Here is a 21,216-nt window from a genome sequence, read left to right as displayed (position 1 = left end):
CCGACGCCCCTCAAAACAATTCGGTTTACAATTACTTTTATTTTGCCTTTCTCTAACGACTATGGTAACTTTGTCTGTAAAGTAACATACTGGCCTCTTTTACGGATAGTTTTAACAGTCCTTCAGGAAATGTGCTTTTTGTATGTACATACTTCCAATATCGTTGGCAACAATTGGCGTTGCACTTGTTACATATTCGTGGGCTATTAAATTACTATGATATAAAGACATGCTTAGAAGTTCAGGGAAGTTGCGAAGGTTTTATTTTACACTTTATCATGATCTTTATTTTCAAGAAAGTAAAGGCCTTTTTCACTAATACAGTTATAAAACCAGACCATTTGTAAATAACAGTTTTTGAAACATGGAGTTGGCCTGTTACTTCAAGGTTTGCTTTTGATCGCTTCACTTTGTTTTAGTCTCTTGGTATCTTGAAAAAGGATTAGACATGATGGTCTGTTTATAATGTGTGACATCTGTTCGTGGGGTGCTAATGGAACATCACTATTTGAAGGAAAGGTTTCACATTTCACTTCAAGTTGAAGAAAGCGATTTCATGTCGGTATTTAAAACCTAGTGCTAGACTAAATTATGTGTCAATGTATTATTATGCTAATAATATATCAATGGATTTCAGTCATCTTCGCAGCTGTTTTTGGTCGTAACGCCACGCAGCACCGGGCGTTACATGACAACTTGAGTTTCCATTGCAAATTCTATGAAGGCTACATTAGTTAGCGCCCAGATCTCTTCGTCGAGTTCCTTGAATCCCTGAAGGTGACGTATGGTGACTACAGCAGTTTTGTTCAGTTATGCCTTACTTTCATCTCAGAGACATTTAGGTCAGGGCTATAAGCCCAAGGACGCCAGTTTGGACCACCATTTGCATTAAGATTAACCACGCCACATTGGTTTGCCCACCATGCACCAGTAGGAAAACACTTTTCAAGGGAGTTGTCATTATCTTGGTCTGGTGTGCTGAATTTCATCCCTCGGATGTTCGATTTAGGATCTGTATTTCCATAAAACCCATTTCCGATGTTTCCTTCGTACGAAGTCATGTCGCATCGATACTTTTCTGTTTCGTCAGCTACCCGAAACCCACCATATTTGGCATATCCCTTTTGGCCGTTGGTTCGGTGCAGATCTATTCGAAGAATGCTGTCTGAAGAGGCGATTCGGTGCAAGTTGTCGTTTCCAAGCCAGAATTCTTTGGACAAGTCGCCAAAGCCTACTCGATACTTTACCCACGTTCGTCTAAAGCTTTGCTCGTATGGACGGGAACGTCTCTGAACCACAGTCCACCCACCTCCATCTGTGGTTTGGTCACAGTACACGTTTATGACCCCTTGACCATCTGGGTTGATTTTATAAATGCCATTCTGATTCGCTCCTAGGGTTTTCAGCTGCTGACAGCTTCTCACTGTACATAAAACAAAAGAAACATAATATGACACTTGTTCCTTTAAGGAAATTATCGCAAATTTAAGTGTTCTTCTCTTCTATTTAGTCACGAGTTACCCACCTCCGCTGTGCTTTTCGCAATACACTCCTTTATAATCCTGTCGACATTCACACGTGAACATCCGGGGATTCCAACACGCGTCAACACATGTTCCACCATTTTGACATAAAGCCGAGGTGCAAACAGGTTTATTTCCTCCCTGGGTGAAAATGGGAAGAATGGTTAAACGTACTTTCATCCTTTTATAAGGCGAAACTTACAATGACAATACCTCATTAGGTTGAAATACATTCTCGTTCTTAGAGCTAACGTTTCTCTTTGATGGTGGTCTGTACCCTTAATTCAAGATGAGTATAGAAGTTTGATATTTCCAAAGTTTTGAGTAGGAATTCATCTTTCCCTCTCCTGTTTTCCTTCAAATGAAATTTCGTTTCCGGTGTATATCGACCAACAATTTTGTCTCTATTTTAGCAAATTATATTTACCCGGGATTTCCTTTTAGAAAATGGGCATTTTATGACATCAATTGTGTCAATAACAAAATTTTCGAGTATGAGTGGTTCTCTTATCAATAAAACAGCTCTTATTTGCGGCTTGATTGGCTGTTTCATGTCCGAATTGTTTGATGTCAACTGTTCAATTATAAGCACTTAGCAAATGTCAGCCAGTCAAAATGGAAAAAAATTTCTGAAGTGCATTGAGCATTGGATGTTTTGTAACAATATTTAGACTTACGACCTGAACTTTTGCTATATGAATCAACTGCGCATGTGTAACTTAAAGTTTTCATTCCTGCTCGTAATTTCAGATCATTCGCCCGATTGCTGCCTGAATTGTACTCCTGCCCTACTACATTTCAACTTACTGTGTTTTCGGGCTAGACATGAAGGTCTTAGAAAAGCTGCTCTGTGTACATGTTCAGTTTTAGGAAGCCATACCGTTCTCTGAGATAAAGGCATTTATTTGACCTCTCGATATGACTTTGACACCACCTTGCTCAGAAGATGGAATTTGAAAAACCGAAGACTTCAAAGGTTCTTGCGCTTGGCAGTTTGAGTAGTGATGATTAAGTTTCTAACTGATCTGTAAATTTCTATGACTCACCATCTGTGTCGTTGGCTCGTAGTAAGTGACGCCTTTTCTTAAAACAAAGTCATTTGGGGCTGTCGCTTTTGATTGGTCACTTAATTCACATGTTTTCCCTGAGCTTACATAATTAAACGATCGACAGCGTGCATCCGGTAGGCATTCCCACGTACAGTCTATCGGGCACGTGACAGTGGGCGTAGCAATCACGTGATTAACCAGAGTGTAGCCTAGAACAGATGCAAACATATCGTCATATATGAGAGTTTTCTTCAAGATATATCTTACATAAACAAAAAGAGAGAAATCAAGAGGACATCGACGACTTGATGAAAGTCGTAAAAATTTATAAGATATTAGGAACGCTTTGATTTATCGAAAGCCTATCGTTCGTAAATTTCCGGCCAGTTCTATCTTAGGCTGTTCGCAACTCTTCGATACACAACAAGCAAATACACAAGGCTTCAAAGTTGTTAGTTCTTAATTCTGGAAACCCCTATAATTAAGATTCCCACTCATCAGACGATTTTATGCTCCGATCACAGCGAATTTGGTCACCGGTCTTCCTTTTCATCCTCATCGTCCTTGTTGACCATCGTTTACTCTAGTTTGATCGTGTCTGGAACACGTTAACTTAAAGTAGTTCCGTTCGAAGGTGAATAAAATTCCATCATTACTAAAAGTGACCATACAAGTGAAAAGAGTTCATCTCTGAGATTTTCGAGCGAAGTTAACTTTATTCCATTACAGCTACAAGCGAAGCGATACCAGAGAGGAATGCACGACACGAAAAGCCGATTTTGACAGCTTGAAACTAACTCACGTTAAGAGAAAAATAACTGAATGCTTTGCTAGTTGAAGAGCTTCGACTCGCGACTCGGTATTTAGGTGTTTTTCGCTAAAATACGAAACTGAATTTGCTTGTGTTGTAACTGATGAATTAAAGTCAGCGCACCACGATTACATTACCTTCAACTCTACTATTTAAATAGTCTCAACAAATCTTCTCGGTTCGCATTGGTTCTGCGTCAAGTTTTTTATTCTTTGTGTAGTCTAAGATTTATTTTTGCCATTATTTACGGTGCGCATATTATGTGTTTGAGTCAAGCTTTACCTTTTTCAGGATGTTCTGATCTTCTTAAACAAGACAACCGACCAGGGTTTGACGTTCCTGTTAGACTTTGAGCTGAGGGAGTTGCAAACTTCCAGCACAGGAGAAACTGAGAATGGAAGAGTAAAGTGAGTCGCTGCATTGTTTTCAAGTTACTTCCACTCGGCTTTTGCATTAGTTCACCATCAAGATAAGATTATGAAAATGAATAATTTACGAGTGAAAATAATTCTTATCCACAGTTTGTTTATGTATTAGGTTCTAGAAACTTAGCAGGAGACTGGCGAATAACATTAATTATTAAAAGCTCGATCAACTTCAAAATTTGACACACTTATTGAGGATTCTCTTCTATTTCTATTGAAGAAAGATTAAACGGTTAAAGGGGGGAAAATAAGTGAGCATGGTTTTCTGAGGAAGACATTGATAACATTTCACGACATTGATTCACTGACTGAACTTGTTCGTGCGCTAATTATAGCATTCTTTTCTTTCAATTGCCATGGAATTAATTAACTTAACAGTTTTCCGGGTTTTGTGGAGCTTTTATGCTGCAAATAATTACCCTTGGGTTCAGTAGTCTAGAATTTAAAACCAGATAATAGTAGAATGTCTAGAATTTAAAACTAGGTAAAGATAGAATTTAAAACCAGACAAAATTAGTTAAAAACTTTCACCCATATTGAAAAAGAGAGACAAAACATGAAGGGTTTGCCCTGTCTGATCTTTATTGTGGGTTTAGTTTGCAGCTGTATTAACGACCCTTGAACTCCCAAGATCTGATTGTTAATTCTCCCCTCTAGCTGCTACACATTTCCTTGTAAATAAGTCACGAGAATTTGGTGTAAAATCAGGACTAGTTAAAACTTCTACTCGATGAGTTTGAGTATTGTCATTACATGTTGGCTGGATAACGCGTGAATGTTACAGGGAGAAGTTACATGTTAGTCACTTATGGGAGTTAATGGGTGAAGCATATTGATGTCATATGCGCGTTATGTAACCTCTTATCATTCTCTGAAGAGTTTAAGTCCTGACCTTACTTTGTCTACTTTCAGGAATAACACTTTAGCAATCAGGTAAACATCGTTCAAAACGAAAGCTCAGCGTACAAATTTTCCAAAGAAAAACTTCATATAAATAAAATTCCGCTTTTAATAAAATTTAAAGAAATAGCGTGAGACAGCTCTCATCTACATGAATTATTAAGTACTTACCAGGCGAGATATACGAATAAATTTGAAGTCCTGATGCGAAAAAGTACTGACCCGCAATGTAAGAATTGTAGAGACTGTATAGGGTATTTATTTTAACCTTTAGACATAAATGTGCGAAGGCGCTAAAGAACGCACGTAACGTGAATTCAAGTCTACTTTAAATTAACATCAAAGCAAGCCAACAGGGGGCCAAAACATGAAGGTCCTTGGGAAACTTCGTTATTGCACGTCTTGTTGCCAGCTTTATTAAGCATACTGAGGTTAAAAGCTAATTTACCTAACTTTTTGGTAAACTAAAAGTAACCTCTTATCAATCTCTGAAGAGTTTAAGCCCTGACCTTACTTTGTCTACTTTCAGGAATAACACTTAAGCGATCAGGTAAACATCGTTCAAAACGCAAGCTTAGCGTACAAATTTTCAAAAGAAAAACTACATATAAATAAAATTCTGCTTTTATTAAAATTTAAAGAAATAACGTGAGTCAGCTCTCCTCTACATAAATTATGAAGTATTTGCCAGGCGAGATATACATATAAATTTGAAGTCCCGATGCGAAAAGGTACTGACCCGCAATGTAAGAATTGTAGAGACTGGGGTATTTATTTTTAACCTTTATCTATAAATGCGCGAAGGCGCTACTTTAAATAAACATCAAAGCAAGCAGACGGGGGACCAAAACATGAAGGTCCTTGAGAAACTGTTCGTTATTGCACGTCCAGTTCCCAGCTATATTAAGCATACTGAGGTTAAAAGTTAGTTTATTAGACAATCTCTTTTATTCACCTGCTACGTAACCTCTCAGCAATAAAAAGTTTACATCCTGAGCTTGGTGCTTCTTCCTGTTTGGGTTCAGGAATAACGTTATTACGATCGGATAAACATCGGAATAATACTGACCCGCAACGTACGAATTGTATAGTCTGTAAGGGGTATATTCTCTTTATACATAAATACGCAAAGGCGCTAAAGGACGCTAAACCTCAATTTGAATCCTTGTGAAATAAATACTGATTGCTTCCAAACTGCACGCAAACTCCAAATTATGAGCTTGATGATTCGTCCTGTTCCTTCAGTAATAACATTAACATCCTACCGATCGACTAAACATCGCTTAAAACGCAATCTTAGCATAAATAAAACTTTCAGAAGGAAAAACTTACAAATAAATAAAAATTGTACTTCTATATTAAAGTTTGAAGAAATAAGGTGAGACAGCTCTCTACATAAATTATTTAGTATATACCGGGTAAGACATATGTGCAAATGCTTCATCCTAAAACGGAAGAAAACAACACCTATTTTGACTTTTGAACTCCATAATAAATTATTTACAGCGAGACGGAAAAAGACCTTTGGAGTTAACACTAGGGAAGAGAAAAGACAAATCAAAGCGCCATAGAAGATTGATGGAAAAATTTATATCTCGTGTAGTTAGCCTTTTTTTAACTTACTTTTTTCAGTCACTATTTAACTGAATCGGACGAACATGTAGAAACTAAGGTTTAAAACAGCGCAATCTTCTTGTCAATTATCATTAAATCATGATCTAAAGACGACTCCCTTCCAATCTCATTCATTTCATCTGAAACCGCCCCATCTAAAGGCAAGTGACATGGGTTTTCTGTTAAAACCATTGATTTAGTTTGTTGTTTTAATATGGTAAAATTTTGATGTTTCATTATTCTCGTGTTTGCCACTCAAGTTCGTGTAAATTTCAATCATGAACACTTCTTAAGCTCAAAATTTTCAGTAAAATTTCATCAGATGGTATTTGATGCCAAACAAGAGATTGTAAGGTTCTATTCTCTTGTTGACGCCTATTCTTTGCTCTTTTGGGTTCAGTGTGGAGAAAATTCAATGGAGAGGATGTGCTAATAGGGAATTAGTTTTATTCTACGGCAAATCTCCGGCTTTTATGTAGTGACTAATTACGTAATCAGCTGGTCGAGTGACATCACTTTTCCGACAAAATTAGCGTTCCATGGCGAGAACGGGAAGGACTGTTCACAATAGTACTGGTTTAAGGCAGATGCAGGGGAGACTGACGATTCAAACATATGATCAGTTTGTTTTCACGGATTTCCAGGATGAGTGCTTCCCCGTATTTCACCTCAAAAGGAAGACAAACACGCTCGGCGGCTAGAGAAGCAATCGCAGCTTTGTCAACGAACCAAAAGGAACCAAGAAGGCACATCAAAATCGAATACGAGAAGCGACATGAAGAAGACTCGTCTAAGGACGACAAGAAAACTGAAGATGTTGTAGCCAAAAAGCGTAAAAAAGACACGTCCACGGCACAAACACAAGGTTCAACTTGGCAGCCTCTTAACTGGAGAGAGTAGCTGGCTAATATTCGTGAAATAAGAAAAACACGCGATGCCCCAGTTGATTCACAAGGATGCGAGAAGACAGCTGATGAGAGCCAGTCACCAGAGGTGAGAGGAGATGAAATTGGCAGTCCAGTGGGGTGGGGTAAGGGAAGATCCGACACAGTGGTCTCCTCGGATACAACTAAGCTGATTTATGAGAGGAAGAAACGCTTTGGGTAAAATTTCTGCACAGCCCCATACTGTTGTAAAATAAATCTGTTTTCCTAATGGTAATGTAATGTTTTTGTTATTGTTTTCTCTATCCAAGAACTTAATGCATGATGTAGGATGGGGCTGTGTAGAAATGTTACCACTTTTTGCTTGGTCAATGTCAACACATTCATTTACCCCCAGCAATTGATTGCATCCCACTTTTCATTTGAGTTATATGATAAATAATGAAAAATAGTTCAACAGCTATATGTTTAACCCTTTACACCCCAACATTATAGTATGCATAGTCTCCATACTGTTCTCCCCACATATCCTAAGGTAATGACAAGGAGAATTTGTGTACCAATCAGGAGCTTCTTTGCTTGGTGATCATTTCCTTTTTTCTCAAGAGTTCAAGGGTTATAGAGTAATGAGAAATTAGATTTTAGTCACTCTTAAGGGTTAAGGTGGGTGAGGATCAGTTTGCAGAGTATGGCAGTGCATGCACAAGTTCCCTTTTAAAAGTCAATTACATGCCAAAATTGCTGCATTGTGTCAAGATCTGCCATACTCTGCAGCCTGGGATGAGGTTGAGGTCTCCTCATAAAAACCTGGACAACTGGGCCAGTCTTTTTTCAGATATCTTGCCTTACTGATGTTTATTTGTCAAATTTTTTGTGATGATTTTGGTTTCTTTTCTTCTCACTTGCAACAATAGAGATCTCCATGTATGAGCTACTGGGATAAAAGTTGTAAGGATACACCCTCATCCTGGCAACCATTCTTAAGTTTCTTATTTAACCCTTTAAACCCAAAGGATGAGTAACATCTAATTTCTCCCTACAATATCACTCCTGAATCACTCATTAAGGTCATGAGAATTAAGTAAATGGTCATCAGGAAAGAACCCTTTTTATTGGCAAACAAATTCTCCCTGTCAGCACCTTGGGAAATGTATAAAGAACAGTGTGGAGAATATGCATACTGATGTTAGTGTGTAAAGGGTTAAAGAGTAGCCAGTCAGAAATCTTACCTTGCATATAAGATTGAAATTTCCCTTCTAATCAGAAGACAAAGTCTGCTGATTAAGCTTGCCACATCATCAGACTCAACTGAAGAGTTTGTTCAGAAGAAAGAGAGTGCTTACAAATATTAGTATAATTCTACCATTGTCCTATCACAAACAATGAAAACTAATTGACTATGCTGCATACCATCTGAAATTTATGAGGAGAATTTGTTTGATAATCAGGAGCTTCTAGAATTGGACATCATTTCCTTTATTTTCATGATTTTAAGTATTAGATGCAAGGGTGAAACTGTCAGGAGAAATTAGAAGCCAGTCACTCTTAGGGGAAAGAGGGTTAAGACAGTCCAGTATCAATGGTTCATCTCTCCTCACTTTTGCTGTCAGTCTGATATCAAGTACTTATCTCCCTCATGCTGTCAAGTCAAACAAAAGACCAAGTTACTTTTGCTGCAATGGAAAAATTCAAGGCTTATGGGTTAACAAAAGAGAACATTCTTACAACATCAACAAGCAAAATTGACTGGCGTAAAGGCTAAAAAAGCTGACATTTCGAGCATTAGCCCTTCATCAGAGCAATTGGAGGAATTGGGGGTTGTGTGTGGATTTATATGCAGAAAGTGGAACTACACTATTGTTCTGTCACCATATTCTCACCAATAGCATAGCTCCACTTTCTGCAAACTTCCAGGTGTGGGCCCAAAAATGGTGCATATTACCATGAATGTGGCTTGGGGACAAGTGACTGGAACTGGAGTTGATACTCATGTTCATAGAATTTCTAACAGACCAGGATGGGTCTGTGGCGTTGTTTATAGGAAGAACAAGACACACACAGGTGAAGTAACACAGGTCTCTTTAATCGATGTCCGACCCACTCTACAAAACCGGAAAGCATGGTCTCTAAAGTTTTGTTGCCATGGTAGTTATGACGTAAATGCGGACCGGAAGTAAATAGAATGATAACATCGATATCGTTACATCTCCCTTTCTTCAGGAAACAAAAAAAAATGTAAACGTAACTGAATGTCTCAATCCTAGTTTAAAATAAACTACAAAAAAAAAGAAAATTAAGAGTTTGTCATGTCCTTTTTTTGTTCTTTCGATAACCCCAATCACTGGTAACGTGTGGGTGGTCGCACAATTCGTCCAGATCGAGTGGTGGTCACCGATGGGGAAATCTCCTGCTTATCTGCTGCAAACTGAGGTGGATATTCCGGATGTGGCTTGTCCGTGTTCTGCAAAGGTACTGTGTCTGAGTGGTCCTTACTGACTGCAGTACTTGGTATGGAAGGTGGTACCGATGGTATTTCATTACCAGAATTTGCAGTAGCAGAAATTGGTGTTGCTTTTGGGGATAATCTCATCCCATCTTCACTGTGTGGCATCACTTCACGTGTATGTCTCAGGTGTCTGCGGTTCCTCCTATAAATTCTTCCATCTTCTGTTCTGACTTGATAGGACCTTATGTCGACTTTGCCTTCGACTCTTGCTTGGGTCCAATCCTTCTTCTTTCCCAAGTGGGATTTTAGTGGCTGCAATCGCACTGTGTCTCCTGGGCGCAGTTCCTTCAGTTCTTTGGCGCCTTGATTGTAGTACAGGGATTGTTTAGCCTTTTGTAGCTTCAACTTCTGATCAACCTCCTCTGGTAGCTTCGGCTTGAGCAATTGGTTTGAGGTTGGGAGTGGAGTCTTTGTTCTTCTACCGAATAATCGCTGAACAGGTGACGAGTTGAGTGTTTCTGTGGGAGTATTTCTCCAGTCCAGCAGGGCAAGATATGGGTCTTGTTCGGACTTGACGGCTTTCTCTAGCAGATGTTTTGCTGTCTTCACCGTGTTCTCGACTTTGCCGTTGGACTGAGGATATGTTGGAGAGCTTGTTATATGTTCAAAACCATAAGTGTCTGCGAACTGTTGGAACTTTGCGGAAGAAAAGGGCTGTCCATTATCCGATACAAGCTGGTCGGGAATTCCATGGCGGGCAAGATGGGCTTTCAACTTCTTCACAACTTCGTCTGCTGTCTTGCTTGTCATTCTGTCGACTTCAAAGAAGCTTGAATAGTAGTCAACGGTCACCATGAAATCTACACCGTTCAGATCAAAAAGATCAACTGCGATTTTCTCCCAGGGTCTACTAGACAGTTCGTGACAAATCATTGGCTCTTTTCCTTGCTCGACAGGCTGGCTGTTGCAGACGGCACACTTTGCTACATAATCTTCGACATCTTTGTTCATCCCAGGCCAGTAAACTACTTCTCTTGCTCTTCTGAGACAGCCTTGGATGCCGATGTGGCTCCGGTGGATCTTAGCCAACATGTCAGCTTTCACGCTCATAGGGATAACTAGTCTTTCACCTTTGAACACCAGTCCATTCTGTAAAGACAGTTCGTCCCGAAATGTAAAGTAACCACTGATGTTTGCTGATACCCCAGCTTTGGTAGCTGGCCAACCTTGCCTGATTGTTCTCTTCAGCTCTCTCAGGGTAGGATCGGATTCTGTTGCTTGCTGAATGGCAATCAGCGTTGGTTCCGATACTGGCAAGTATTGCATCATATTGATGTGCTCTAGCTCTCTTTCAGTGTCTCCTCTCATGTCCTCTATGTACATAACATCTTCTGCTACATCTTCTTTTGTGCTCTTGCGCACTCTGTATGCTCTGCTCAGTGTATCTGCCAGATACATTTCAGTCCCTTTTTTGTAAGACACTTGAAGGTCAAACTTCTGCAATCTTAGCAACATTCGCTGGAGACGTTTAGGCGCACTGAGTAGACTTTTACGGAAGATGCTCTCCAAGGGTTTGTGGTCAGTTTGGATCTTGACAGGTCGACCATATACAAACTGCTCAAAACGTTCTACTCCGAAAAGTATTGCAAGCATCTCTTTCTCTATCTGGGCATAGTTCACTTCTGTTTCTGTCATGGAACGAGATACATAAGCCACGGGCTGGCCTCCTTGCATTAGACATGCACCAAGTCCTCGGTCTGATGCATCACACTGCAATTCCACGTCGTCTTTGGGGTTAAAATACTTGAGGACAGGGGCAGCTGAGAGTATCTCCTTAACTCGCTTGAAACTACAACCTTGTACTTGCTCATCCCAACGGAACTGGTTCCCTTCTTTCAAAAGGTCTCTCATTGGGGATGTAACTTCTGACAGGTTAGGAGCAAACTTCTGGAGGTAATTTACCATGCCGAGAAGTCTCTTGAGATCTTGTTTGCTTGTCGGGGTTGGCATCTCTTTGATACCTTGTACCTTGTCTGGGTCAGGCTTAAGACCATCTTGACATATAACATGTCCCATAAACTTCACTTCTTCGCGACGGAGCTTAAGCTTCTCTTTGTTTAACTTAATGCCAGTAGCGCGGCAGCGTTCTAACAATGCTGTCAGCTTTGCATCATGATCAGAAAGTGCTTCTGTTTCTGTTTCTCCGACACCAAAAACAAGGATATCATCAAATATTGGCTTAATTCCATCAAGACCTTCCAGGGCGTATTCCAATCTCCTCTGAAACTCTTCCGGAGCGGGTGATATGCCGAAGGGCATCCGCGTCCAGCGGAACCTTCCCCAGGGGGTACCAAATGTGGTCAGAAGACTGCTTTCATCGTCTAGCTGCACATGCCAAAAACCGTTCTTTGCATCGACGACACTGAAGACTTTAGCATTTGTAAGGAGTGGTAGTAGATCGTCGATCACTGGAAGGGGAAAATGATTTCTCCTGAGTGCTTTATTCAGAGGTTTTGGGTCAATACATAACCTTATCTTTCCATTGCTCTTCTTAATGACCACCATTGAGGAAATCCAATCTGTTGGAACATCTACTGGTTGCAAGATGCCTATCTTAACTAAGCGTTCTAGTTCCTGTTTTAAAGGCTCTTTTACTGCAAAGGGGACTTTCCTCACTGGCAGTGCCACAGGGGTTACAGACTTATCAATCTCGAGGTGAAGCTTTCCTTTGAGCTTTCCTTCTCCTGAGAAGACATCTCCGAATTTGCTCACGAGATCCGGCTGTGTGGGAATCTCATTCCAGAGAGACATGATGTTATCGGTGTTAATCACTATGAGGCCAAACTGCTGCACCGATTCAGCACCAAGGAGTGCTGTGTGACCTGTTGGAACGACGGTGTATTCCGTGAGGAAACACTGTCCATTCTTGGGGTTGAAGGTCTCGACCTTAGTACATCCTAGAGGTTTCAGCTCTGATTTGTTGAACATGACGAGGGTAGTTTGAGTAGGCTGAAGGCGTTCCATTCGCGGATCGTTAAATACCTGCTGATAAATATCTGCTGGGAGGATATTGACTGTTGCTCCACAGTCTAACTGGAATTTCACTGTTTCATCCCTCAAGCGCATGTTAGCATAAATCTTCTTTGGACTGTTTTTTGCATAAAGGACGCTCACAGATTCTACACTGAATAAGTAATCATCAGAATCTTCGTCATTAAACTCCTGAACATCTTGTTCTACATTGTGAACTGACTTCTTAGTTTGCTTTTTTTTAGCTTTCTGACTTCTGCAAGCCACTGAGAAGTGGTTCATTCGACCACAGTTATCACACTTGTGCTGCCATGCTGGACAGAGTTCCTTTTTTAAAGGATGGGTTCTGTGGCAGAACTTACATCTAACTGGTTCTGTTACTTTGTTGTGGACGGGGCGTTGAACTTTACTGAAATTTCGTACTTCATTATGGCGTAAACCAATCTTCGATTTTGGGTGGCCTGTGGCAACGGCGCTAACCTCCTCCGCATGGGACATCTCCTTAAGTTGTTTGGATGTGGTTTCACTCGCACGGCAAATATCAATACACTTGTTAAGAGTTAGTTTGTTCTCAGCTAGCAGCTTTTTTCGGGTGGCGTTATCTCTAATTCCTACGACAACTCTGTCTCTAATCATTCGCTCTTGCATGATGCCAAAATTGCACGTTTTAGCTAACGAACGTAAAGCTGTAAGGAAAACATCAAATGACTCACCGACCTCCTGTACTCTCTGATTGAACAGATAGGCTTCGTATATTTCATTCGTCTCACCGATGAAAAAGGCGTCTAGAAGCTCTATCACTTTGTCGATGTCGGTTTTCTCCTCTTCATTTCCGAAGGGCAAACCATCGTAAATCTCCAGGATATCTGGGCCAATACATGTCAACAATGTGGCTGTTCGAAGATTACTGCTTTGCGTACTGAGCCGTGAGGCGATCTCGTAGTTTGTCCAAAGCCGCTTAAATTTCTTCCAATTCACAGCTAAGTTCCCCTTGAAGTCTAGTTTCGACGGTAAAGGAATAGAGGACTGGATAAATTGAGGAGTTGCTGGCTGCGTGCTTGTTGACGCTACGCTCGACGAGCCTGATTCGGTCATCTGGAGCTAGATTCACTGAGTTTGGCTTGAAAATGCACTCAAGTATTTCAGCGACGATTCTGTAGGAAGAATCCCAAATCACTGACACCATGTGGCGTTGTTTATAGGAAGAACAAGACACACACAGGTGAAGTAACACAGGTCTCTTTAATCGATGTCCGACCCACTCTACAAAACCGGAAAGCATGGTCTCTAAAGTTTTGTTGCCATGGTAGTTATGACGTAAATGCGGACCGGAAGTAAATAGAATGATAACATCGATATCGTTACAGGGTCAAAAAACGTACTAAACTGCCAGAGGAAACTAGAATTGCTGTAGAAGGCTGGTGAAAAGTGATTTTGAATGATACCAAGTTACACAAATTCTCTTCACCAGGTGTTTTGCTCCTTCCTTGCCAAAGCCTTTTCACTTACTGCCACATTTTAGAGACCCAGCTATTGTGCAAGTTCCAAACAACTTTTACAAATATTCTGAAATAAACAGGCTTTTGGTCCTTCCTGACTTTCAAGGAGCAGAATGCAAAAAGGAAAACTTTAAGGACTTTCAGACCTAGGTTCAAGATTCTCTAGATGCATAGCAAACCTTGACTATCATATGCTGTTTACCCATAACCAACAGTTAAATAATTAGAGTGTATGTCTTCAGAGACTAAATTATTGAACTCTTTTTCTGTTTTCTCAGAGAGAAGTGGGATGAACTGAATGTATTGTTGGTTGGATTTGGTCAACAGACATGTCTTCCTGTAAGTCCAATGTGCAAGTTCTGTCTTAACTCCAAGATCTGTCATGAAGGTTAAAGAAGGAGCAGAGGAAAAGCTGAGGAGGAAACTAAGAAAAAACTTTCACCCAGAAAGGATAGAAAGGACACTAAGATTTGAGGGGAAATTAAGTTTTACTTTAACTTAGGCTGTCCTTGTCTTTAGCCCTGGGCCATGTTGTGCAAAGCTGGGTTGAGGTAGCCTCATGGTTAGTGTGAAATCTGATATCAGATCTTAACCCTCAAACTCCCAGAAGTGATTCACATGTAACTTCTCCTTACAATATCTGTGCACTATCCAGCAAATAATGAGAAGGTAGAAGTTGTTATCTTGATTTAACACCAAATTCTCGCAACTAATTTACAAGGAAATGTTAAGCAGGTAGCTAGAGGAGGAAATTAATAATCAGATCTTGAGAGTTATAGGGTTAAAGCTAGAGAAGAAAATTCATTATAATTTGTTTCGTCTACGATTTGATGATTGGATACCTTTTAAAAAATAAAAAAAATTATCCAAAAAAGGCTTTTTAACAAAGCAGTAAGGAAACCTGAATTAAAACTGAACCCTGGGTTAGCACTAATCAGCCCTCCAACAACTGAGCCCAGGTTAGCATTGGTCCTCAAACCATGTCTCAAGACTGTGTAAAATAAACGTACAGGTTCATGATACAATGGATAAAAGGGAAGATGGAAGCAAAATCAAAGACTGTGAGACCTAGGTAACAAGGTGCTTTTTTTGTGAAAAATGTTTTATAAGTGGCACCCCTTCCTTGAAGGGAGAGATCTGCCATTGAATTTGATTTAGAAATTAGTTTATACTTTAAACGGTGGATGGCAATGAAGGCGCGCTCTGATTGGCTACTCAAACTCCTTTTATCCTTTGTTATTCGCCTTGCAAAGCTATTCACAATTATCTACAAGACCCCAACAGGGTCTACCGCCGAGTTTAGGGCAACATCCCCCGTATCTCCTGCAACAGAGACTAAAGACCCTCCTCCGAAACCTAATGTCTCCATAGCGGTGGCTCCAAGTGGTATCGTTTTGTCGTGGTACATGGCTCTTGAGGAGAGACACGCGCCTACAATGAACTAGCAACTGTTTGCCCTTCAGGACGGCGGCACAACGGAGAACCCTCACCAGTGGAAGAAGATTGGAGTCGTCAAGGCGTTGACGCTTCCTATGGCTTGCATTCTGACTCAGTTATCACCCGGCAATAAGTACCACTTCTTGGTACGTGCTACTGATGTTAATGGACGACAGGGTGAGTGCAGTGAGGCCTGCACTATTACTCTCAAATAAATCATTTTGGCAATAAGAGAAACTGTCTTGTACAGCTCTTTATCGGCACTAATAGTACTTACGTATAAGAAACTTAGTGTGGAGTCTTCAAGTTAGATTTGCACTTGTTACATATTCGTGGGCTTTTAAATTAGTATGATATAACGATATGCTTGAAAGTTCAGGGAAGTCGCCGAGGCTTTATTTTACAAACACTTTTTTATGATTTTTATTTTCAAGAAAGTAGAAGCCTTTTTCACTAACACGGCTATAAAACCAGACCATTTGTAAATAACAGTTTTTGAAACATGTGGTTGGCCTGTGACTTCAAGGTTTGCTTTTGATCGCTTCACTTTGTTTTGGTCTCTTGGTGTCTTGAAACAGGATTAAACATGATCGTCTGTTTATAATGTGTGACATCTGTTCGTGGGGTGCTAATGAAACATCACCATTAGAAGGAAAGGTTTCACATTTCATTTCAAGTTGAAGAAAGCGATTTCGTGTCGATATTTAAAACCTAGCGCAAGACTAAATTATGTGTCAATATATTATTATGCTAATAATATATCAATGGATTTCAGTCACCTTCGCAGCTGTTTTTGGTTGTAACGCCACGCAGCACTGGGCGTTACATGACAACTTGAGTTGCCATTGCAAATTCTATAAAGGCTACATTAGTTAGTGCCCAGATCTCTTCGTCGAGTTCCTTGCATCCTTGAAGGTGAACTATGGTGACTATAGCAGTTTTGTTCAGTTATGCCTTACTTTCATCTCAGAGAATTTTAGGTTAGGCTGAGAAGTCCAGGGATCCCAGTACGGACCATTCTTTGAATTGAGATTAACCTTGCCACATTGGTTTGCCCACCATGGACCACTAGGAAAACACTTGCCAGGGTGGTTGTCATTATCTTGGTCTGGTGTGCCGAATTTCATCCCTCGAATGTTAAATTTAGGATTTGTATTACCATAAAATCCATTTCCGATGTTTCCATCGTACGAACTCATGTCGCATCGATACTTTTCTGTTTCGTCAGCTACCCGAAACCCACCATATTTGGCATATCCCTTTTGGCCGTTGGTTTGGTGCAGATCTATTCGAAGAATGCTGTCTGAAGAGGCGACTCGGTGCAAGTTGTCGTTTCCAAGCCAGAATTCTTTGGACAAGTCGCCAAAGCCTACTCGATACTCTACCCACATTCGTCTAAAGCTTTGCTTGTATGGACGGGAACGTCTTTGAACCACAGTCCACCCGCCTCCATCTGTGGTTTGGTCACAGTACACGTTTATGACCCCTTGACCATCTGGGTTGATTTTATAAATGCCATTCTGATTCGCTCCCAGGGTTTTCAGCTGCTGACAGCTTCTCACTGTACGTGGAACAAAGGAAACATAATATGAGACTTGTTGCTGAAAGGAAATTATCGCAAATTTAAGTGTTCTCTTCTATTTGGTCACGAGTTACCCACCTCCGCTGTGCTTTTCGCAATACACTCCTTTATAATCCTGTCGACATTCACACGTGAACATCCGAGGATTCCAACACGCGTCAACACATGTTCCACCATTTTGACATAAAGCCGAGGTGCAAACAGGTCTATTTCCTCCCTGGGTGAAAATGGGAAGAATGGTTAAACGTACTTTCATCCTTTTATTAGGCGAAACTTACCATGACAATACCTTCTTAGGTTGAAATATATTCTTGTTCTTAGAACTAACGTTTCTCTTTCAAAATGAGTATAGAAGTTTGATATTTTCAAAGTTTTGTATATCGAGCAACGATTTTGTCTCTATTTGAGCAAATTATATTTACCCAGGATTTCCTTCTAGAATATAGGCATTTTATGACATCAATTGTGTCAATAACAAAATTCTCGAGAATGAGTGGTTCTTTCATCAGTAAAGCAGCTCTTATTTGCGGCTTGATTGGCTGTTCCATGTCCAAATTGTTTGATTTCACCCGTCCAATTATAAGCACTTAGCAAATGTTAGCCAGTCAAAATGGAAAAAATATCTGAAGTGCATTAAGCATTCGATATTTCTAACAACGTTTAGACTTCCGACTTGAACTTTTGCTATATGAATCAATTCATGTGCGCATGTTTAAATTAAAGTTTTCGTTCCTGCTCGTAATTTCAAATCATTCGCCCGATTGCTGCCTGAATTGTACTCCCGCCCACTGAGTTCCACCACATTTCAACTTACTGTGTTTCGGGCTAGAAATGAAGGTCTTACAAACGCTGCTATGTGTAAATGTTCAGTTTTAGGCAGCCATACCGTTCTCTGAGATAAAGGCATTTATTTGACCTCTCGATATGATTTTGACACCACCTTGCTCAGAAGATGGAATTTGAAAAACCGAAGACCTCAAAGGTTCCTGCGCTTGGTAGGTTGAGCACTGATGATTAAGTTTCTAACTGATCTGTAAATTTCTATGACTCACCATCTGTGTCGTTGGCTCGTAGTAAGTGATGCCTTTTCTTAAAACAAAGTCATTTGGGGCTGTCGCTTTTGATTGGTCACTTAATTCACATGTTTTCCCTGAGTTTGCATAATTAAACGATCGACAGCGTGCATCCCGTAGGCATTCCCACGTACAGTCTATCGGGCACGTGACAGTGTGCGTAGCAATCACGTGATTAACCAGAGTGTAGCCTAAAACAGATGCAAACATATCGTCATATATGAGAGTTTTCTTCAAGATATATCTTACAGGAAACAAAAAGAGAGAAATCAAGAGGACATTGACGACTTGATGAAAGTCGTAAAAATTTATAAGATATTGGGAACACTTTGATTTATCGAAAGCCTTTCGGTCATTGTACTAGTAAACTCAGGGCTCCATTTTTAAAAGCTAGAAGACGCACTTTCTATCATTTTTTTAGGCGTCAGTGCACTTGGAACGTTTGAGTTTTTGCGTCTGAAAATCGACAGGAAGTGAAAAGTATTGCTTAGATATTAACATATTTTTACATGGAATTATTTTTCTCGTGTTTCGAAAATTACTCAGTCTCAGTTTCGTAAATTTCCGGCCAGTTCTATCTTAGGCTGTTCGCAACTCTTCGATACACAACAAGGGAATACACAAGCTTTCAAAGTTGTTGATTCTTAATTCTGGAAACCCCTATAATTAAGATTCCCACTCATCAGACGATTTTATACTCCGATCACAGCGAATTTGGTCACCGGTCTTCCTATTCATCCTCATCGACCTTGTTGGCCATGGTTTACTCTAGTTTGATCGTGTCTGGAACACGTTAACTTGAAGTAGTTCCGTTCGAAGGTGAATAAAATTCCATCATTACTAAAAGTGACCATACAAGTGAAAAGAGTTCATCTCTGAGATTTTCGAGCGAAGTTAACTTTATTCCATTACAGCTACAAGCGAAGCGATACCAGAGAGGAATGCACGACACGAAAAGCCGAATTTGACAGCTTGAAACTAACTCACGTCAAGAGAAAAATAACTGAATGCTTTGCTAGTTGAAGAGCTTCGACTCGCGACTCGGTATTTAGGTTTTTTTCGCTAAAATACGAAACTGAATTTGCTTGTGTCGTAACTGATGAATTAAAGTCAGCGCATCACGATCACATTACCTTCAACCCCACTATTCAAATAGTCTCAACAAATCTTCTCGGTTCACATTGGTTCTGCGTCAAGTTTTTTATTCTTTGTGTAGTCTAAGATTTATTTTTGCCATTATTTACGGTGCCCATATTAAGTGTTTGAGTCAAGCTTTACCTTTTTCAGGATGTTCAGATCTTCTTAAACAAGACAACTGACCAGGGTTCGACGTTCCTGTTAGACTTTGAGCTGAGGGAGTTGTAAACTTCCAGCACAGGAGAAACTGAGAATGGAAGAGTAAAGTGAGTCGCTGCATTGTTTTCAAGTTACATTCGCTCGGCTTTTAAATTAGTTCACGATCAAGATAAAGTCGTGATAAGGAAGCTATGACCTCAATTAGTCGCTGGTGTGTCGACTTGAAAATGAATAATTTTCGAGTGAAAATAATTCTTATCCACAGTTCGTTTATGTGTTAGGTTCTAGAAACTTAGCAGGAGACTGGCGAATAACATTAATTATTAAAAGCTCGATCAACTTCAAAATTTGACACACTTATTGAGGATTCTCTTCTATTTCTATTGAAGAAAGATTAAACGGTTTAGGGGGGAAATAAGTGAGCATGGTTTTCTGAGGAAGACATTGATAACATTTCACGACATTGGTTCACTGACTGAACCAGTTTGGGCGCTAATTGTAGCCTTCTTTTTCTTTTAAATTGCGATGGAATTAATTAATTTAACAGTTTTCTAGGTTTTTTGTTTCAGGAGTCTCACGAATAACATTCTTTATTAAAAGCTCGATCAATTTCAAAATTTGACATATTTATTAAGGATTCTCTTTCATTTCTATTGAAGAACGATTGAACAGTATAAGGAAGGAAAATAAGTGAGAATGATTTTCTGAGGAAGACATTGATAACATTTCACGACATTGGTTCACTGACTGAACCATGGAATTAATTAACTTAACAGTTTTCCGGGTTTTGTGGTGCTTTTATCCTGCAAATAATTACCCTTGGGTTCAGTAGTCTAGAAATTAAAACTAGATAATAGTAGAATGTCTAGAATTTAAAACTAGGTAATAGTAGAATGTCTAGAATTTAAAACTAGGTAAAGATAGAATTTAAAACCAGACAAAATTAAATAAAAACTGATTGCACCCATACTGAAAAAGAGAGACAAAACATGAAGGGTTTGCCCTGTCTGATCTTTATTGTGGGTTTAGTTTGCAGCTGTATTAACGACCCTTGAACTCCCAAGATCTGATTGTAAATTCTCCCCTCTAGCTGCTACACATTTCCTTGTAAATAAGTCACGAGAATTTGGTGTAAAATCAAGACTCAAGTTAAAACTTCTACTCGATGAGTTTGAGTATTGTCATTACATGTTGGCTGGATAACGCGTGAATGTTACAGGGAGAAGTTACATGTTAGTCACTTATGGGAGTTAATGGGTAAAGCATATTGATGTCATATGCACGTTATTTAACCTCTTATCATTCTCTGAAGAGTTTAAGTCCTGACCTTACTTTGTCTACTTTCAGGAATAACACTTTAGCGATCAGGTAAACATCGTTCAAAACGAAAGCTTAGCGTACAAATTTTCCAAAGAAAAACTTCATATAAATAAAATTCCGCTTTTAATAAAATTTAAACAGAAAAATAGCGTGAGACAGCTCTCGTCTACATGAATTATTTAGTACTTACCAGGCGAGATATACGAATAAATTTGAAGTCCTGATGCGAAAAAGTACTGACCCGCAATGTAAGAATTGTAGAGACTGTATAGGGTATTTATTTTAACCTTTAGACATAAATGTGCGAAGGTGCTAAAGAACGCACGT

General features: G+C 39.7%; 2 protein-coding genes and 1 pseudogene across 2 annotated transcripts; 1 reads left to right on the top strand and 2 right to left on the bottom strand.

Annotated features, from left to right (window-relative positions):
* Positions 1 to 806: 806 nt before the first annotated feature.
* On the bottom strand, positions 807 to 3,147 carry LOC136283032 (fibrinogen-like protein A). Its single transcript, XM_066171194.1, has 4 exons — positions 3,110 to 3,147; positions 2,570 to 2,834; positions 1,526 to 1,664; positions 807 to 1,423 (listed from the first exon to the last, which is right to left on the bottom strand). Exons 1-4 carry the CDS (start codon positions 3,145 to 3,147, stop codon positions 807 to 809), a joined length of 1,059 nt encoding a protein of 352 aa, XP_066027291.1.
* Positions 3,148 to 6,937: 3,790 nt separating this feature from the next.
* On the top strand, positions 6,938 to 15,626 carry LOC136283031 (endonuclease III-like protein 1; annotated as a pseudogene).
* A 936-nt stretch (positions 15,627 to 16,562) lies between these two features.
* LOC131782810 (fibrinogen-like protein 1) lies at positions 16,563 to 19,690 on the bottom strand. Its single transcript, XM_066171193.1, has 4 exons — positions 19,552 to 19,690; positions 18,253 to 18,464; positions 17,279 to 17,417; positions 16,563 to 17,179 (listed from the first exon to the last, which is right to left on the bottom strand). Exons 1-4 carry the CDS (start codon positions 19,688 to 19,690, stop codon positions 16,563 to 16,565), a joined length of 1,107 nt encoding a protein of 368 aa, XP_066027290.1.
* Positions 19,691 to 21,216: the final 1,526 nt, after the last annotated feature.

This window comes from Pocillopora verrucosa, chromosome 8 (genome assembly GCF_036669915.1).
Source record: "Pocillopora verrucosa isolate sample1 chromosome 8, ASM3666991v2, whole genome shotgun sequence".
Taxonomy (NCBI): Eukaryota; Metazoa; Cnidaria; class Anthozoa; order Scleractinia; family Pocilloporidae; genus Pocillopora; species Pocillopora verrucosa.
The sequence above is the reverse complement of the archived record's forward strand: the minus strand, read 5'-3'. Positions and strand labels throughout refer to the sequence as shown.